This window comes from Corvus cornix, chromosome 2 (assembly GCF_000738735.6).
Source record: "Corvus cornix cornix isolate S_Up_H32 chromosome 2, ASM73873v5, whole genome shotgun sequence".
In the NCBI taxonomy this organism is placed as follows: Eukaryota; Metazoa; Chordata; class Aves; order Passeriformes; family Corvidae; genus Corvus; species Corvus cornix.
This window is the reverse complement of record NC_046333.1, coordinates 125,669,142-125,687,646: the sequence shown is the minus strand read 5'-3', so window position 1 is coordinate 125,687,646 and position 18,505 is coordinate 125,669,142. Positions and strand designations below refer to the sequence as shown.

The following is an 18,505-nucleotide window of genomic DNA, read 5'->3' as shown; positions in this document are numbered from 1 at the left end:
GGGTCAAGCCCAAACTCCCCAAGATGGCATTTGTCCAAAGTCTGTCTTGGTAAAGAGGAATATGACAATCAACTGTAGTAAACAGAAACGAGGGAATTATCAGAAAACTTCTAGTTGCAGGGGGAAAAGTCAGCTAAGCAGACATACAAGAAAAACACGTAAACACAAGTGTAGTATTGCAGGAGAGGGGAGCAGGGCAGCAGAGGGGCGGGTGTGACCCTGCCAGACACAGCCATCTTAGGTACACAAGGTTGTTCAGAAATTTCTAGGCACAGTTAGCATTTCATAACTATATCATCTAGTTTTATCTGCAGATATTGCAGATATTGATCCTAAGTAGGTCAGTGGTGACCAGGTAATTACATCCTGGTAACAAAACAACAAACCACTTAAACTATGATCAAAGTCACATCAACCAGCTGTATTTTTTCCTACAATATACACCTGACTGAACAGTGCTATGAAGGTGAGTCTTTCCACAGTCTCTGCAATGGGGATAGATGTGAGAAAATATGACAGCTACATGAGATTATACTACTTGTAATTCTTACAGTGTTCAAGCTAATCCCTGGTGCTAAATAATTTTTGAGACTAAAATTTCCTCCATATGTTTCTAAAAAAAAAGTGACATAATTAAAATAATATAAACTCTACATCATGAGACTGTGAGATTTTCTAAATATTTCCCCCACACACTCATCCTATTCTTCCACCACCCACAGTTGCAGACACAGCCAGCAGTGCTTGTACCACAGCAGTTCCCTGGCATTTTGTGACAAAGCCCTTAGGATTTACAAAGAGGAAACGAGAAGCTGTCCAAGCAATTGAAACCCTTCCACACCAGATAATGAATGGTGGTCCTAAATCACTGCTCCAGCATTTCATACATACATGTAAATATATGTGTGTGTACACAAAAGGTGAGACACTGTACACACAAACAGACTTTAAAGAGATTCTAGTAAGATGAATGAACAAATGCATTTTGTATTTGTCTCACTTCTTCCTTGCCTATCATATTTTTTTCTTTTTCATTTTTAAAAGACCTGATCATTCTTCCTTTCAAATGCAGCCTGGAAAGTGAAAAACACATATTTCTGAAACGATGAGATCTTTGCGTCAGAGGGGAGGGAGGAGAGGCAGGTATTTTGGATATATTAAAATAGAAGAATTTCTTGCAGCACAATGGTTAAGCGTGAAGGAATGCAGCCCAAACACCACAGCTTACACTGGGGTGGGGTTTTTTATTGGTTGTTTTTTTAAACCAAATCAACTTCAAAGAATTCTTGAATTCTAGCTTGCTGCTGAAAGATTAATACATCAAAAATGTTTCAAAATATTCTCACATCCTTTAAAAGAGCACTATATCCTAATAACAGTGTAAAGAGGATACTTACAATTTAGCCTGATAGGAAAAGAAATTTAATAAAATCATGTAACACAAACATGACACTAAAATATTTATTTACAGTGTGTATATATATATACATATATGATTTTTTTTTACTTTTTGTTAATATATTTTCCTCTTTTTAAAGTAATCCAGGTTAAAAATATCTAAGCCTGTTAGGAGAAAAAAAAAACAACCCAATCTCAGAATAAATAAGCAACAAGAAAGGAAGTCAGTTATAGTACACCATCTGCTGCCACAGTCCTGTAAAATATGTTCCAGTTAATAGGGTACATTGACAATAACACGTTGACACGATTCACTTTCGACTGCTTACACACTAAACAAATACCATCTTGGCATGAAGAGAGACATATGTTCAAAAAAGAAAGAGCCATTTGTCCCACTTATCTGAATTTACACAGGAAAGAGCCACTCCCTCAGCTGAATTAAGAATTAAATCCCTACAACCCCATTGCCTTTGAAGAAAACTGGCGTCCCAAAAAAATATGGCAACAAACACTCCAGTTATAGAAGTCCATGGTGTCTTTTGGTTTCTGTCATTACATCACTATAGTGCTTCTGAGTACAACTTCACCAACCACACGTCCTGGCCTGTGAACTGGTACATGAGTCTGTCCTTCAGGATCACCAGCCACTATACACAAGCTTTCAGAGCAGCTCACCTGAATATCCAGTTTCATTTCTTCATCTACCAAAAATTTTGTTTTTAAAGTGCTTGGTCTGAGATTAATAAGCTGAAGACACCCAAAGTTTCTTTAGGATCAACACTTGGCCAAAACATTGCTGAAGGCCAGCAGTCAAACGCTGGTTTGCAAAGGAGATCTTCTATAGGTTTTTTTTCTCTCTTCTGAGGGGTGTTCACAGGGAAAGTTCTTACACAAAAACAGCAGGCCCATATTTTCCAAAGCAGACTGAAAGTCACTTTAGTTTCAAAATGGGAGCTTAGAGACCTATTAGGTTGTAGAGCACTTCAAATATGCCAAGTGCTACATAAGAGCCAAACATGGTTAAACTACTAATTTGACCAAGAACAGAGGCTAGAAGCCAGCTTTTCCAAGCTAACTATGGCACTATGTTGGCAAAGAAATGCTATTTAGAAGTGCCAGAAGTGTCCACAAGCACACTGCCAGCCTTGCACAGTCACACAACCAGTGTGTGCTAACACATTCTGTACCCGATTCAGAGACCTGCATGAACTGCACACCTGGAACATAGGATTCAAGCCAGAAAGATTAACAAATAGATTCAAAATAACTTAGAATATTTGCTATTTTACTAAATATTCCTGCTTTCAGCTAGCATCTCATGCTGAATTTCAGCAAGCATTAAAACCAAGTAGCATTTTGTTAGTATTTGGTTTCCTACTCCTTGAGAGTTCAAAATGTATTTTTAAATTTAAGGCAGTTCTTTCTTTCTTTTTTCTGTTTTATTTTGTATTTAAAACAAAAAATAAATAATTCCAGACTTTCTCTACTCTCAGCAAAAAGGGAAAATTTTCTTGATACCTCCAAATTTTAGGACAGAATTAACACACCTAGTTTTTTTTCCAGAAAGAAAATTATCCTAAGTAAAGTAGCAAGACTCGATTCACCTCTCATACAGATACAAACCAAAACCAATTCCTCCACAGAGAATGAAAGTTCTGAAAAAGTCCATCTCTCCACAGGGGTTATACATTTTAGGTTTCATGCATGGGGCTCAACTTGAAAGGTTCTGAGCAGGCCACGTCTAGAAACACATACTTAGTGATGCTTGACCTAAAATCCACTAAGCTGAAGGCTATTGTAGGCTGTTGAAGCTGAACACACAGCAAATCACAGGCTAAAGCCTGCAGGAGAAGGGGCCAGTCTTCTGTTGCTGAAGATCCACAGAAACGAAGTTTAGCATTATTCCCCAGGTGGTTTGGTCATCATTAAATTTAAAGTCATTTGAAAACAAGAAACCTAGATTAAGGACTCTGCTTCCTACACTCCTAGGAACTCCACAGTGTTTTACTATCTCCTTGTGATTGACAGCAGGCTACTAGCATAGAGCTTAAGACTTATTAAATAAACTTCGTTAGTACAAAGCAGCCTATTTAATTTTTGGGTTGTATTTGAACAGCGATTTCTCCATACATGTAGTAGTTTAGCACTCAAGAGTGGCATTTTCTCCTTAGGCTAAAAGGCTGTTAGTTGGACAGTAACACACCAACTTTACAAGTAACCCAGAATCGGCTTTTAACCAGGGTTTAAAAAGGCACTGCAAATGCAACACACTGGTATTATTTCTATTCACAAACTGAGTAAGAGAAAAGAACCAAAGCTCAGAAATTGAAACTATTTTGAAATGGTATAATTCAAAATGTGTTGCTAATTTCCTTTGAGGATGAGTATTATCATACAAAGTAAAGACTCACCCTAAAAAAACAAGATAGAGGAGAACAAAGGAAGGTCAAATCTCTTCTGAATTTTTGACAGGGTTAATGAAAATGAGTATTGTTTGTCAAGAATCTGTAAGAACTTAGACATTTCACTTTCCTTTATCACTGTAATTCTGTAACCAAGTCAGAAATAGTCCAAAATAAAATTCAAGTTGACCTATAGAAGTCCATGGGACATTTTGGCCAGTTAAAACAAATAACATATCCCACTTCAAAAACCCTACAGTAGAGTTTCTTCTTAATATCTAGGACAACATAAGTTGCTCCAGGTAGACTGTTTGAATCTTCATGCCCAAATGAATATTTATTAGCTCTTGTACTCAGAGAATTTGCAAGTCAGGACATGTATTAAGCTGTTTTGCTAATATTAAATAGTCTGAACCAAATAACCGTCTAGTTATAGGACCCTGATGACTTCCTTAACTTTCTCATTTCAAAAATTAATCCAGCTTTGAGCACAAGTGAGGCACACAGGTTTTACAAACCAACAGATACGGTAAGATAGTACCTAATAAAAACTGATACTAATAATAAAACAAATCTCTTGACAAGGCTGAAAAAAAATTAATGCCTGAAGGTTTAGGCAACTACTTAATTCTTTTGTTTGCTGGTTTTTAAACTAGCTTTGTAATATGGCAGTAACACCAGTCTTAGCAAGATTTGCCATAAAAAACCCCAGCCTGTATGAAATACAACCACACTAAATGAGTGCTTTTATAAAACAGCATTACAGCTCTTTACATCTGCACTATAATGTTTGGTGTTATAAAAAGACCATGCTCTTATGAAGCCCAGGCAGCCAGCTTCTTCATTTCATCTTCATCCTCTGCTCTCTTCCTGGTCGATGCTGCAGATAAAGAGACAATAACCATCAATTAATGTAACAGTCAGAACCATTCTATCTGTTAGCATGAGGACTTGCATAGTCTTCAGTTTGAAGATCTCAGACCAATTTACTGAGTAGCAAGCTGAACATGGGTAATGCAGGAATGAAGCTCATAAGAGATGTGACTATTTTGCCCCATCATTATTTCCCACAGAACCCTAAAGTTCACAATATAGGTCTGATGCAATTCCTACTGAAAGACTCACACAGAAAAAACATTTGATATCTAAGAGTTTTCACAGCTGGAAAGGGGCCACAAGAATGCTGTCAGTTCTCGCACCACCATGTAAATGGGCAAAAGTGACCTACCCTGGCCAGCTGCACATCCTGCTACCTTTCCAAATAGTGCTGAGAGGTTCTGTACATGCAAGCCCAGTCTCTGAATGAACTCACCCCATTTTAATGGGTGGTGTCATTTATTAAAACGGAGAAAGAAGTTCCTGAACTTACTTTGCTCAGGTGATGCCAGTTAACTGCTGCGTTCACAGCAGCAGCAATTCCCAGCTCTGTATCAGGTCCCACACACATTTTGTCCCTTTGTACGCAAATCTCCTCACACTCATCATCTGCCTTCACTGCACGAAAACCTCACCCAAATTGTCTTCATTTGCTGACCTGCAAACTAGACGCCCAACAGCCCGGGCTGAACCTCAGGCTGCCTCCTCCGTCTGTGGGCTGTGCACATCAGGACTGGCATCTCTCCAAGCACCAGTGGAACGCTGTTACTGGGTGCAACACCCACGTGTGCCCCTTTACAGCGGCCAGCCGGCTCCCCCGGAGGCAGCTGCAGGGCCAGGAGCCGCCATCCTGAGGGGACTGCAACTACCACCTTCAGGGACTAAAGGTGGGAGAAGTACATGGAGACCACAGATTCAGTCCCTATTCTGCAAGTGTCACTGGTTCACTGTGTGACTGGGGAAGGTCACTATGCCTTGCTCCACTGCAGTTTCCTCATCTTCAAAATCAGGAGGGCAACATGCATCTCCAATTAGAAGCATTATATCGACTGTTCTGACTTTGCTGTTGCTGTGTAACAGTAAGCAGCAAGTTTCAGAAAACATAAGCCAGTTTCTCAGTGCCTTGAACTATATAATTGTAACCAGCTCATCTTGCCTGAAGCAGCCATACAGACAGATGAAGTAGAAAATTAAAATAGTGAGAAACACATGGAGGTGGTCTGGGTTTAATAAAAATGTCAACTGGCACAGCTGGATCTGGAAGACAATGTATGAACAAATCCTAAATGGCCAGACTGAATTTTCACTAAATCCCTTTTTTTTTTACTAGCTGTTTTGCAGTTGACTTCAGTAGATGAGGCCACAGTCTCAGTCTGAACATTTTAAACTGCTTCTCAGGATTTAAGCGCCATCTGCTAAAACACATATAACAGTATTTGTGTCAAGCTGGTCTAGGTAACCTGTTCTGCAGCAGAAACCATAAACAACCTGTGTCACGTGTGCTGTCCTTACCATCAAGTATTTATATTCTTTTACTAATGTCAGTACACAGTAAGTCTTTCAACTGACGGTGGAAAGTGTAGTAGAAGTTAACTGCCTCTAGCTTAATTTAAAATGAACAGGGCAGAACTACAGAAAAATAAAACTACAGCTTAATACCAGGAATAAGCCTATTCAGTAGAAAGACAGCAAAGGAATGAAAATATGTCTTTAAATATGTACTTCCTGCTGCCTCCTTCATTTTTAATTAAAATACCAGTGGAAAATATCAAACCACTACCCTGCAAAGCTGGATCTTTATGACCTAAACATTTTGAATCTAGGTCAGACTCTAATTGAAAGAGACTAAGGATTTAATTGCCAAAAACAACAAAAAAAAAGGCAGAAAGGATCATTCCTTAATAATCTTACTACATTTCAGTAGGAGATTCATCAGTATATATGCAAGGTCAAGTTCCACAAGTTTGTCTCCCCAAATCTACAGAGAATTTGGTCCTAAAGGCTTTCATAGAGCAAAATGGAATTCTACTCTGCTTTTTCTGTTAAGCAGATACAAAAATAGGAAAAGGAATTTATAACATTTTAAAAGTTAAAAAAGAGCTAAATGGAGATCTGAAACCCTGTCTTCCTCTCCCCTCTCTCACAGCATGGCTTAATCATGAGAAATGTAAAATGGCAAGCAGGCATTTTACCAGGGCGAGAAGGCAGCGATGTGGACGGAACACTTGGCAACCTGACATCTCTCATTCCCTTGTTCAGTTCTTCTTGCTCCAGTTCTTCTAATTCTGCCATCAACTCATCCTAAATTCAAGGGAAACATTATTTACAAATATAGATAGTGATCACACACAAGGACACATTTAACCACCATGAAGCAAAGTACTACTGAAAAAACAGTTTACACCTGAAAGGATGTATCAGGAAACAGCATATTAAAAGTGTAATTTTTACAAAGTATGGACAATAACAGTAAATCTTAATTGAACATCGAAAATAAGACAGTGGAAGTTAGAAACAGGAATAAAATTAGAAACAAAACTAACAGCAGTACAATACACGTCAAAAAGGCAAATACAGGAGTAAAAAGCCTCTGCTGTCCTCAGGTTTGTTCCAAATCTAGAGCCTGTACTTTTCAATGGATTCTAACTTTAATGTGCCATTTCTCCCATTTTAAAAGGCAAACACCTTCCACTGGTTATAAGGCAGACTGTCATTAAACATTATGCTTCAGCATAATTTATCACACAAATCCAGGATTACATGTGATTTCAAAGCAGCACTGGAATCAAAACTGTCCTCCTGGGTCCTGCTATCCACTCTTGAAGCACGCAGCACTCGTGGGCTTTTAGGTGCAGAGGCTGATTTGGACAGATGATCTAATCCACTCATACAATGCTAAAAATAAAAAGGCTGCACACTTTTTAAAAAATCAAGGAACTATTCCTTGGCTGACGTTTCCCAAAGAAAGGAAGCCAAATGTTACATATTTGTAGAGAAATGGGCATTTGCCACATAGGTAAAATGGTTTTAAAGAAACAATGGGCAAAAACAACTGGAGAGGGCTGGGGGAAGTGTCAGAAAAGCAGTAAAGTAGGAGCTACTAGGTATTGAAATGGGCTTTGCCTACACATTTAGACTTTGTTTATCACCAATGTAGAAGTTAAAATCATAGGTGCATAGCCACCACAGAACTTGATACCTAGATTTACTTGGTTTTATAATTTAAGGCAAACATGCACTGTGCCAACCCAGGGAGAAAGAACCCTTATATTTCTGTGCCTGTCCGGGGCAGGAGAAATCACATGCTTCCATGGTCTCCTTACACCCATGGCACACATGTGAAGAAAAAATACATCCAAGAGCATGGAAAAAATATCCTTCAAAAAAAAAAATATATCATCCTTCAACACAAACCACCTTATATCCCAGCAATTATGTCATTGATTCTAGCACTCTTAAGCTGCAGTAGCCTGCAAACCAGGTTTACCAGTTACTACCCAAGTACTGTCAGTATTAGGCTCCTATGCAAATGCCCCAAGTGACAGTGGCTTATTTCCCAAACAGGAACAATGCACATCAGCTTCCACTAGTATCTCTTAGGAACTTCCAGGTCAATCTACAACATGCTTACTAAGCCTAGACTCCAAAAAAGTTAAGCACTGATGAAAAGTAAGACACTGTACAGCTGTTTGGGATGGACAGTATGTTTTTCAATTGTTTGAAGCTCAGGCCAAATCCCATTCCTTGTGCCAGTAATGACTAAATGTTTCTTGGAAAGTCTGTTTACATTCAAAGTAGAAATACAGGAAAGCAGGTAATGGGAACAAAATACAAAGAATCATTCTTACTTTCAATGAATTAGAACTGTTGAATGGAACTTCCTCTACCTCCCAATCAAGCAAATATGTGCGATACAGCATTTATATTTTTCTTTGTTGTCCATTTGGGCACATAGGAACCAATTAGTTGGGAATAGAGTGAATGGTTTGAGTATTCAGGCCATTCTTCAAATGATCCTTAGTGCTTTGTCATTTTGAAACGAAATTGAAAAACAAAACCAAACTGGTTGTGATACTGAGCTTGATACTCATCTCTGCATTCCACAGATTACAAGAATTTGAGTATCCTTGACCTTTGAGTCCTCAGCCATGACAGGATCAGAAATAAATAATATCCTGCTTAGATATACAAAATCAAATCTGGGGGCACTGGATGAAAACTACTGCAACAAATTTTGAGAAGGTCCTAAATGCCTTGTGGGGATTTCAAAAGAAAAGAGCTCTAGAATGACACCTTATTACCTCCAACAGGTATTACTTTTACCAAATGGATCTGCTTCTGGGGTCTGGGCAACAGGGAAAGGACCTGCATCTCCAAGCACCACAACCAACCTTAAAAAATGGTCCAAATATTCAGAATTATGAACAGCAGCCTGTCCATGACACAGGGACATGCACTTAGTCAAACAGATGTCTATTTGGAGCAACAAAAAAATTATATGTTTCAGTGTCCACTTGGAGTAGTACAAATTACACGTTTTAGTGACCTCATTCTTCCGTGGCTCAAATGAGAAAAATAACTACAGGAGTGTAGTAAAAAATGCTTTTCTTAAAATGTATACAGAAATAAAAATAATTTTTATATTTTTACATCTGTAGATTTCTATTTAGTACATTATGTATTTTATATATTAATAGTTTTATTTAATTTTTATATTCATATTAAAAATTATACAATTGTCCTAGATAGGGTAAGCTGGAACCAAGGAATTTCATATCCACACTTTTTGAGAAACAAACCACTGCACAGCAAAATAACTATGGAGTTAAAACTTACAGGCCTGAAGTACTAACCTCGTCAAACTCATCACCAAAGGTGGCTCGGTTTGAGATAGCATCTGAAATTTCCTGGGCAACATCTTGCTGTTCAGTGATATCTTGCATCAAATCATCAATTTTGTTCAAATCCCTGGCAAGGTGACATGGAAACATTTTTTTAAAGATATATCATTCAAATCCTACAGAACAGACTCACTTGAACAGACCCTAATTTATTTTTATGCCCATGACTCTGTAAACAGCAGAATTCACAGGGAATAATTTTCCTCACCTACACCCAGTCCAGCTACTTCCACGTTGGGATTATAACAAAAGTCAAACTGCAGCAGAGTGTGTCTCTCCCTCTCTGTGCTCCTCATACCTCTGTCAGACAGTCACAGCCCGTGGGCAGACCCCCAAAGTCAGCATCTTTACAGGGCTTTCGGTACTCAGGGGTTTAAAGAAAGATGGGGATAAACATTTACATGGCTTGTTGTGAAGGACAGAAGGTAATAGCTTTAAAATAAAAGAGGGTCAATTTAGTTTTGATACAAGGAAGAAGTTTTTTACGATGAGGTTGGTGAAGCATCAGCACAGGTTGCCCAGAAATGGTGGATGCCCCACCACCAGAAACATCCAAGGTCAGATTGGATGTACTCTGAGCAACCTGATCTAGTTGAAGATATTCCTATTCACTGCAGGGTGTTTGGACAAGATTATCTCTAAAAGTCCCTTTGAACCCAAACTATTTTATGATTTTATAGATCTTTTTTGATGTTAAGCTTTCACCAGAACTGGGGGGAACATAACAGAATTGTACCCCATTTAAAGGTTTCCCCTTATTGTTAACTTCATTATTGTTTCAGTTCCTGTTTACTTCTCCCAGAACAACCCTTGTGATTTAACTCTGTTTGTTCAGGCAGAAAAACACCCCTTGAAACAATATAGGACATATGACAAAAAAGAAGGTAATTCTTTTTTATGCGGGGCAGCGGGAGGAGGGGGTGTCAGGTCTAATTAGTACTTTGAATCTCACAGTCCAGCTTATGGATTCTGAGGAAAAGAGTCCACCTAGTTTCTATGGCTAGATTTTCTTCTAGGCAAACCAGGGACAGAGGCCACTCTCCACTGCCAAGACAGACTTAAGAAAACAGATCTCACTAGTTAAGTGAACTTTCTTCTAGATTTATTGTTAGGAAAATATATTTTTCTGCCAAATAAAACACTACAGCACCAAAAGCATTCCTGACATTGGATGCCCGAACCAAAAATGAAGTCAAAACTATCTAACTTGATACAACAGTGTGTAGTGATAGAATAATTTGAAAGTGGTTAGTAAATTCAACTTGGAAACTACTAGAAAACACTTACATATTTTCATGTACTTTTTTCATAGCTTGTGCAGCATAACCCATATTCTTGAGTACTTCTGTGTTGGTGTGGGAATTTTCCAATGCCTCTCTCTGGAACTCAATGGTCGAAAGTGTCCCGTCAATTTGATTCAACTGTTTCTCATATCTCTTTTTTCTCTTCAGAGCTTGTAAGGCAGCTGGAATGGGAAGAGGCAAAGTGCACTGTGTATTTTCATAGCAAATGCAAGGACAAGTAGCTCAGCACCAAGCTGACCTGTAGAATTTGTAATTCTCACCCTCCTACCTTACTAGGGAGACAAACTTTGACCACACCAGATCAGCAGCCTGTTAATCACCAACATGCTGTTCCATGAACATGCTGGGAAGCCTCTTTTAGATTAACTCCTTTTAGTGCCACAAGGAAAAGCAGCTTCTTCCTCCACTGTGGGAGATCTTGAACTCCATCCTGTGCACAGAGGCAAAGCAGGGAAGATGGGAAGGAAAAAGAAAAACATCAGAGAGTAGTCAGAAAGCAGAAACAGAAGAAAGAAGAAAAGAAGAAGCTGCAAGATGTAAGTAAAACCTAAGGAAGACAGTGTATGAAGATCTGTCATGATAACCACAATTCCACCAATAGTGCTTTCTAAGCTTTGTCTCAGCAGCAGTAACTGTGAAGTGCAATGGAGAGACCAAATGGCCCAGCTAGACAGAAGCGTTAGATCAGAGCAGGATTTTAATTTCTCCAGCTTTTAGCTCACCTATTTCTTACAATCACTTAGGAATGTGATCTTTAAACCTTAGAATTTGAAAACATAAAGAACTTTGTAGACACGGGCACAGTGAAATCCAGCTACACTCCATTATCTTTGTAAATTGTCAAGATTAGTCTTTTATATTCACTAAGATATGACCAGCGTACTTTGCCCAGAGTAAATCATTACCAGAATAAATGCACGTGTCAAGCAGGAGGAGAAAAGGACTTTCTCTTGGCCACAGGGTGTGGGAACACACACAATTTTGCCACAAGCATTTCCTGATGACAGTCCTTTCCAAACTACACGTGCCAGGCGAAAAAAACCCACCAAATAAACCAAGAGAGTGAGTTAACCCACTGTTTGGTTTCTTTCAATGCTATTAACACCCCCATCCCTTCCCTTGTCTCCTACACTTAATTTTTTAAACAGATTCAGAGCTTGCAAGCCCCAGCAGCCCTGCAGCCCCCCAAACTCAACCAACAGGAGCAGCTACTGTTGCCATTTTGTTCAAATAATTGCCCCTGTGCAATAACACTGAACCTTGACACTGGGGTACACAAATTTTCAAATTAATTAGGATCCCCCCAAGGAGGGCACGTAGATTTATGGTGTGTAACAACACACTAAAAAAATTAATGTTTTGTTGACAAATGCTTGAATCAATGATCAATGATCAAAATTGCTCATCATGAGCTGCACAAGGAGAGGCATTCACACAGGCTTAGAGGCCTTCCACCACCAGCAGTAAAATATTTCAGGACAGCAAGCCACAATCCCAACAGATTAATCACAGTATTCAAATCCAAGAATTTCCCAGGTTTTGGGGGATGGTTCAAAGATCATGCATATTCTGAAGAAGATGCACAAACATCAGATAATGTCATGCACACAGCAAATGTAAGCATTGTAAAATTCTCACTGGCAATTCTAAAATACATAATTTTGATCTACTCCCAAACAATCTTTACCTACTTATTATTTTCCTACTTATTTATGCTTCTTATTGGTAGAGTTAGGACACCAGCCACTTCCTTTCTTAGCTGCCATTGGATCAAATTTGATCCTGGATTCCTAGGTTAGGAAGCTAGAGATTCCAGACAAATGTAACAGTCTGAAACAGTGCATAACACCAGCTGTGCTAGAGAGGACTCTGAGGCCTTGTGGACTGAGGAGCACTAATGAGCTGATGCAGAAAGGCTTCAGCTGGAGCAAGAATCTACCATGGGGCAGTCTTTCTAGTCAGTGTTATTCAGAAATGGGACTCTGCAATGGTGCTGTTACTATTAGCTGCTCACAGGGAAAATGAATTTCCTCAGTTACACACAGAGCAGCTGTTTTCAAAATCCTGAAGATCATTTAATTAAACCACACCCAAATCAAGAAAACACAGGAGAAGCTAAACTCTCTATGACTTCACCTATTCATAAACAGCTTTTCCTAACTATTGTGGTGCAACATATTATCTTCCTTCTCTTTAGTTTTACCCATGACTAGCAGAACTTCATAGAAAATTAATTCATACTCCTTCCTTATCAACTAAAGCATTATAAATTCTCACACCATGCTATACAATTTTCCTGATTTGTATTAAATTAATGCCCTTTATTGCAGAGTATGTTGCTATAGTAGCTCCTATAGCTATGAGAATTTCCTTGTTATTTGAAATCTATTTTTCTGTGTTTCACAGAGTATCAAGAACTTTTGGTGCTTTTCTACTGCATATTACAAGCATTTTAAAATTTTTGTGCAACTCTTACAGGATTGAAATGCTTCTGCTTTATAATGCTCCCACATTCTAATTACCAAATGGGAGAAGAACATTATCTATTAAAATATAATGAAATTGAGCAGAAAACACAACTCACTTCACTGATGGTCTAAGAATGGCACTGAAAAATGGTGTTCCCCATTCCAAAGATTTCAAAGTAGGAACACAGACTGGGGAGGATGAGTTTGAGCAGAGGTAGAGTCTGAGGAAACATGAGAAACTAACCCCAATTCATTCAGGAAGAGGTGGAGGGCTTCTCTATGAAAAAACAAACAAAAGCAGTCTCATACACTTTTTCCGCTGTGCTCCAAAGAAGCCAATTCAACTCCTGAATTTTATAATGGTCAGCAGTTGGCTGGGCTTTAGCACATTTCCTCTACTCCCAAGTCCAGTAAGCAGGATACAGCTCATAGATTAGGAACCACTGCTTTTAATATGAGTTTTTATTTTATAGTCAAGGTGTCTGGAACAACAGATGTCAGTTTAAGTTTGCATATTAATGAACTACTTTTATTAGCATACAGAAGGGCACTTTTCCATTGTAACTACAATGCTGACACTTTATTAAGGAAGCAGAAATGGCCAGCTGGGCAATTGGAATCCTGGCCACACTGAATATGCAGATTTCAAAAGGACAAACAGAAGTAATGACATAGGAAGAGTTGAGGCACCCTTCTCATGGTTCCATCACAGATCAGATTGAAAGGAAACAGTGCAGTAATACCCCCTTTACCTGTCAAGCCCACCACCAACACCCATCAATACAGAAAGTATCAACAATCTCATCTTCTGAAGCAGAAATAAAAAGATTGTCTAATAATCCTTATAATTCCCATGAGGAAACTGGTGAAGTAGGGAAAGAGTATTTCTTCAGAAAATATAACACCACTGTGAAAATACTGGATCTCATTCTTGGATACAGTTCACAAACCTCCACCTCAGGCCTGCAAGGGATTGATGGACTGCAGATTCTGATCTCCCTCACTCCAGGGACAACTGAAGACAATGCTGCTGAGGCCATAAAAATCATAGGACCCTAATTAGGCTCATTATCAGCATCCATATTCCATAAAGCCTTGTGGAGGAAGCCATATGCAGTTACAACTGAGAAGCTAAATCAAGAACAACAATGAGCTGGACCAGTTACAAGCATTCCAGTTCATGGCAAGACACTGGAAATGTGCTCACTAAAGTCAGAGAACAATCACTGTAACTCACAGAGCAGAGACCCACTAAGGGCTTTCCTTTATGTCCCTGCCAGAAACCCTCACTCCCAACCTGTCCCCCAGCCTGCCGTAGGCATGACTGTCCTATCCCTCATAACACACAACTACCACATCGTTGTTTGGCTTCAACAGCCTGCTGGTTACACCTAACTCATTGAAAAGGAATGCTACACGGCTACATAAGCCCAGCCCAACCGTAACACACAATGTCTTTAGTAGCATCTACTTGTTAAACCCTCCCTGTTATTCCAACTTTCTTCATAGGTTTTGTCCTCAGTAATACTATGTGGTTCTTTATAGTTAAGATTTAATCCTATTCTGGATGACTTATCTTAACTTTATTCCTTTTATTAAGTTTTTGGGGTTTTTTAGGATCTGTGAAAGACACCGGGATGAAACAACACACATTCACGTATATGTTCTTTTCAAAATTACAGGCCTGATTCAGAAAACACATTTCCTTTTAAACAAAGTTCTCAAAAATTCAGTATCGCTTCCTGTTCTTTAAATTTTCCTCTATGTCCTTCAAAATAATGGAGAAGAAAGGCCAATTTGTAGATGGAGTTGGCAGCTATGCACTGGCTGAAACTGAGATACCCCCTAAAAGTACAGCAAGAGATAGAAAAAAGAGAGATATTAGAAGTCAGAGCTAACTGTGAAAAAAATATTGCTTCTCATGACATAACCTCTGCAGGAGGAACCTCAGCAAACAAAAAAACCTGAAGTGGTCTAGCTACAATCAGATATTAATGGGGAATGCTGGAAATGTATCAGCTCAAAAGTATAGCTAATTTCAGATTAGGTACAGGAACTGCAGAGATATTTCATAAAGGAAAAGCCAGGAGTATTTCAGTGATGTTTCACGTCTATCGCACAAATGATGCATCACAGCTTTTAATTCAAGTTAAGCCTACTGACGTCCCACGAAACACATTCAAGAGTCATATGAAGTCATGAGAAATTGCTGGTGCTTGAATCTGCTCCCTCTTGTGTTGGTGTGACTCAGACTCATGCACCTAAAAATCATGTGTGATCATGCTAATTTGGTGCATTTTCTATCCCTACATACATCTTGCTCCAGTTGCAGACAGCCCCATTTTAGTTTCCATAGGCTCCTACATAGATGCAACTAAGAAAAAAAAAACCAAAACATTAAAAATTACCAGTGATGTCCCTCTGAAACATTCACTTCAACAAGGCAATGGAGATTTAAAACCTTTATTCTCTCATTCGTATGTTTACATAACATTACAATAGATGCCGGTTCACACAGATTTTCTCTGAGCTATACAGTACCATACACCAGCTAATATGCTGTCATATGTAAATCAACAGTAATTAAACTGTAAAGCAATTGACATATCAAATTAAGACATATTATCGGGGATGTAAGTTCACTGATTATCCTGCTAAATTTAAGCACTTTGGCACAGCAAGGTTATATTTTAAAAAAAACATAGTTTATATTGTTTCTCCTCTGGCTGTACTTAGACTATCCCATTTTGGTTTAAGAACAATTTTTGGCATGAATAAAAACTGCCACACGGCACTTTTTGCCCTACTCTTGCCTCTTTACTGTCCTTAACTGTTGGTCCCTGAGCAAATGACAAAATAAAAGGCGTTATTTTTAACCACGATCAGCTCAACAATCCAGTTTGCAATATGACTCCATGAACAATTTCACAGATAAAAAGCTAGGGCAATTGCATATTGAGTACTGCAGTGGAAACAACGATCTGGGAGAAAACGTTCACATATCAAATGCTGCATGCCTGAAGCAAAAAGCCAACACACACCTAAAACCACCATCAACCAGCTGAGTTAAAGGAGAAGCAGATCCACCTTTTCCCAACAAGTTCTCATTCCTGTTTGTGCACCACCTTCTCCTTCGCAGGTGGACGAGCACTCATGCAGCTAGCAGGTCAACTGGATAAGTGGAACTTAAACTATCCTGGGTAAAAAAAAATAACCCAGACAAAGAAAACCACAATATTTTACAACATCCATCTTTCTGAAACACACCCTTCAGGGAGCTCTGCTAAGGGAAAGGAAGGGAGCAGCACAAGGGCAGGAGCGAGGCAGGAAATGCTTCTTCTCTCTGCAAATGTGCCAGTTTATAGTCTGGGTTTGGAATGAAATTCCAGAACAGCGTGTCTGGATTTAACCAGGAATTGCTACAGTCACAGGAACCAGCCTGTTTTCTTGCACCAGCCCCGCAGCTCAGGCTTTTGCACAATGAATTCAGCCCCAGGAGCTACCTGGTCACTTTGTCCCATAGCAAATTAGCTTCCAGCTGGATCACCTTTCTGAACTAGCTCACTGTAACAGCACGGTGCCAGTACCTCGACAAGGAACCAAGAGACACTCCAGCTGAAGCCAGGGGAGTAGAAAAGGCAGGACTGGGACAACACTGACAGCTCCCATGCTCTCGAGCAGCTGGCTCAGTTGTGCTGCTGAATTGACTTTACTTCCCCTGACCATGCCTTCAAATCTGTCCCATCTTGACCCATGATTTTAAATCCCTTCTAACTAAAAGTTAGTTTAGTTAAACTGCCTTTTGCTAATAATTATTAAATGCTAAAGTATTACAAATACATTAGAGGGCTAACCAAAACACCTCTAACACACACAGCTCCTCACAAGTTTGAAGTAACATGGCATTATTTTTTAAATTATTGAGTAACAGAAAGAGCAGGCAAAAGACCTACTTTCTTGTTACATCACAAATCTTTAATTCAAAATGTTCTTCTTCTGTTTTGAAGCATTTGAATTAAAATACAGCTCAGAGTAGACAAATAGGCCTTCACGTGACTTTAGGAAGTAATTAACTTGTTTCTCAGAGGTCTGTATATCCCCAAGACACTGACTACCATCACTTGCTTCCCAGGAATGACAACATCAGTATACACAGGAGCCAGACGTTCTGACCCCTTAGCATCCTCTCCTTCGTAGCTAACAGCGTCCCAGACCAGTCACTAATGCTCTAAGCTATCATTCTTTTTTTGGTTGCACATATACTTCTTACATGATTTGGATGAATCATTGCATCACTTTGTTCCTCAGTTGTCAGCAATAGGGATAATGTGCATTTATTCATGAATATACAGGAGATCCTCACATCCCTCATCCCCTTTGCCACCTGCCCAGCCAATGCTGAGCCCCCAAACAGCGATTCCCTCCCCTCGTTGAGCAGCAGTACTTTGCTCTCTGTGTATACAGCCAATACCTGCATCGACTGTGGTGCAAAGCACGAACAGAACAATCACACAGGAAACCACAGACACTAAATTTTGTGAGGAATAACAAATTCCCATCCCGCTATATGAATCCACAGTTCATTAAACACTAACAGATGCCAAAGACCCAAAACCACCATCCCGCCTCGCGTGTGGTGATACTTGCTCGGAGCCCACAGCCGAATCACACTGCACACCTGCGGAGCCAGGTGAGCCGGCCCAGCCACAGCCCCGGCGAGACCCGAGTTCCTCCAGCCCCGGGATTTAGTCTCGCGGGGCCCGGCCCTCACTCACCTCGCTTGTTCTTGGTGCCGTGCTGCCGGGCTATCGCCAGCTCCCGCTCGATCCGCGTCTCCAGGTACTCCTGCTTCTTGCTGAGCATCTCCTCCGTCTCTCGCAGCCGGGCCAGCGCCTCCCTGCGGCGAGGGACCCCCGCGGCCCTTGGAGGCAGCCGAGCCGCCCCCCTTGAAGAACTTGGAGATCTTGCTCATGGCGGCGATCCCGGCTCGGCACCCGCCGACGGAAAGGTCTGACCAGCCCGGTCCTCAGAAACCTCCGCCCGTGACAGCACTTCCTGAGCCCATGGGCGGCGGCGGCACCGCACCTGGCGGCGGGGCGGGCCCGGGGGCGGCTCCGGGCTGGCCGAGCTGGGCAGAGCGGCGGGAGGAGCCG

At 40.1% G+C, this 18,505-nt stretch overlaps 1 protein-coding gene across 1 annotated transcript; it reads right to left on the bottom strand.

Moving 5' to 3' along the window:
- Window positions 1–1,224: 1,224 nt before the first annotated feature.
- Window positions 1,225–18,491, bottom strand: CHMP4C (charged multivesicular body protein 4C). The gene is given in 6 exon segments (XM_039549285.1): window positions 1,225–4,683; window positions 6,872–6,980; window positions 9,533–9,647; window positions 10,868–11,045; window positions 18,128–18,248; window positions 18,250–18,491. Coding segments are annotated over 6 exon segments (663 nt in total). The 5' UTR covers window positions 18,325–18,491; the 3' UTR covers window positions 1,225–4,618.
- Window positions 18,492–18,505: the final 14 nt, after the last annotated feature.